Genomic DNA, 2,500 nt, shown 5'->3' with positions numbered 1-2,500 from the left:
TCACTTGTTCCTGCGATTTCTTTGCAAAAAACACCTGAACACATCACAGCATGAACTGCAGTCTTTTAGAGAAGCTGCTGTGAACTCTGCAACAATCCTGTGAGATCCTGCAGGGACTGAAGAGATCTCTCAACATTTTCCATTAGATCCTTTTTTTATACAAATGTATTTATATGTCTTATTAATAAATATCAATGAAACTGAAAATTGAGAAAACTGATCAATAGTAGTTAATTTCCTGTTATTGTATTAATTCACTGCAGCAGCTCTGAGTGCAGGAAAAACATTCTGCTCATTTTCTACATATGATTAAAAAAATAAAAATTGTTTGTTTAATAATTAGTTTTCTCTCCTGAGTTTATGACTGAAGTGTTTGTTGTTGTTGATGGTCAGTTTGGCCACAGGAGGCAGCAGTGAACCGTGAACAGTCTGTCTGACGTCCAGCAGGGGCAGGAAACTGTTTCCTGATCAGTTCAAGGTCTCAATCTCTAGTTTCAAGTGTTAGCATGTTAGCATATATGTTAGCAGTTAGCAGCCCAGATGAAACAGCAGAGACTCCATTTTCTGAACTGACACGTATTTTCAGAGTGAAACAGGATAACAGGTGGGCGGGACATAACATTTGGAGGAATCTGATTTGATCATTGAAAAGTGGGTGTGTCTCAACCCAACATTAGTGAGCTAGCTAACTAATGAATGTTAGCTCTGCGCTGCTAAAAGTTGAAGACTGATTGATGGATGTCTTGAGATTATTGGTTGAAGAAAAAGGAAGAAAAATGATTTTTAGATTTCAGATTTGGCAGAAATTATTAAAGACACCCGATCAGTTTCAGAGTGAAGTCACCGGATCAATATCACAATCACTTTTATCTTCGTAGTGATCAATGAAATATGATAATCAGTGGTTCTGTGACATCACTTCCTGTGTTTGAGCTCTCACTCTGTGTGTGTGTGTCTGATGTGACGATGAGTTCACTTACAGTCGGTCAGGTCAGCTGATCACACGATGGTGGCCGGGCTGATAACTGGAGCTGATTTCTGACCAGACGACAAACAGACAGATGTTAACATGAGAACACTGACATCACAGCTGGATTCATCTCCTGACACTTAGATTTAAACAAGTTACACTCAGAGCTGCAACTAATGACATCATCAATTCATCCGCTTCGATCGATCATTTTCTCCAATAATTAATTAGTTGTTTGGTTCATAAAATATCAGAAAACACTGATCAAAGTCCAAGAAGACACTCACAGGTGAGTCTGTCCTCACAGGTGAAATGAACTGGCTGTTGAGGTGCTGTTTGTTGGAGGAAGAGGAAGATGAGGATGAGGAGGAGGGCTGGCTGGGGGCGCTCGCCTCCTCGGGCAGCGCCTCCTGCAGGTGGGCGGAGACGCAGCCGCTGTCAGAGCCGGTGGAGCCGGAGAGACACCGAGACGATGAACCTGAACTCTCTGTGGCTGAAAAACAAGATGATGTCACTGTGATGTCATCAGACGAGTTTAAAGACGTGGCTGCAGGCAGGGAGGATCTGATCAAAAACACTACCCAGGTGCATTATGGGAAATGTTCTGATAATAGTGTGTGTGTGTTACGTACTCATGGAGGGCTGGCTGCTGGTCTCGTGTTCCTGCTCATCTTCCTCAATACAGGAAGTGATGAAGGAGTTCTCAGCAGCAGGAGACGAGGGGAGGCTCTGACTGCAGGAGGAGGAGGAGGAGGAGGAAGAGGAGGAGGAGGAGGAGGAGGAGGAGGAGGAGGAGGAGGAGGAGGAGGAGGAAGAAAAGGTCAGTGTTTGTGTGATTTTCATTCATTTATCTCTACAAAGCATCAATGTGAGCTGCTGACTCAACAGGAAGCAGTTTCATCTCCGTCGCTGGACGTCACTCAGGGCCAGACTACTTGATGGAGTAGTAAACAGGGTTTCATTACAGAGGAGTTGTTTTTCCAGTTATTAGTCAGACCCCGTGTGTTTCCAGAGAAACCAAAAGTTTTTTCTTTTGAGAGAGAACAGTCGAAATATTTTCTTCAAAATCATTCAGCTCTACATTATTGTTTCATTACATATACTGTCCAAGTGTGTGTGTGAGTGTGTGTGTGTGTGTGTGCGTGTGTGTGTGTGTGTTACCTGTACATGTGCAGATTGAGCGGTCCCAGAAGGCTGGACGATGATGGTCCTGATGATGTCACTGAGGGGTCAGAGGTCACCGCTCCTCGTTTGAAAGGGTTGGAGTGATCGAAGACGGAGACGGCAATGGACGCCCTCGTTCTGGCACCTAAACACACACACACAGACACACAGACACACACACACAGACACACACACAGACACACACAGACACACACACACACACACAGACACAGACACACACAGACACAGACACACACACACACACACACACACAGACACACACAGACAGACACACACAGACACACACACACAGACACACACAGACACACACACAGACACACACAGGGACACACAGAGACACACACA

At 44.6% G+C, this 2,500-nt stretch overlaps 1 protein-coding gene across 1 annotated transcript in view; it reads right to left on the bottom strand.

Annotated features, from left to right (window-relative positions):
* The window catches only part of plekhg4 (pleckstrin homology domain containing, family G (with RhoGef domain) member 4), a 44,172-nt gene that overhangs the window by 590 nt on the left and 41,082 nt on the right, over positions 1-2,500 (bottom strand). Inside the window, exons 15-18 of the mRNA XM_084723777.1 lie at positions 2,132-2,358; positions 1,603-1,703; positions 1,258-1,463; positions 981-1,038 (exon numbers count right to left, since the gene is read on the bottom strand). Of these exons, the coding sequence (XP_084579903.1) occupies positions 1,000-1,038; positions 1,258-1,463; positions 1,603-1,703; positions 2,132-2,358 (573 nt within the window). The 3' untranslated portion in view covers positions 981-999. The remainder of the gene's footprint in view (positions 1-980; positions 1,039-1,257; positions 1,464-1,602; positions 1,704-2,131; positions 2,359-2,500) is intronic.

Source organism: Lutjanus erythropterus, chromosome 1 (assembly GCF_056507025.1).
Source record: "Lutjanus erythropterus isolate fLutEry1 chromosome 1, fLutEry1.hap2, whole genome shotgun sequence".
Taxonomy (NCBI): domain Eukaryota; kingdom Metazoa; phylum Chordata; class Actinopteri; order Lutjaniformes; family Lutjanidae; genus Lutjanus; species Lutjanus erythropterus.
This window is presented reverse-complemented; position numbering and strand designations above follow the sequence as displayed.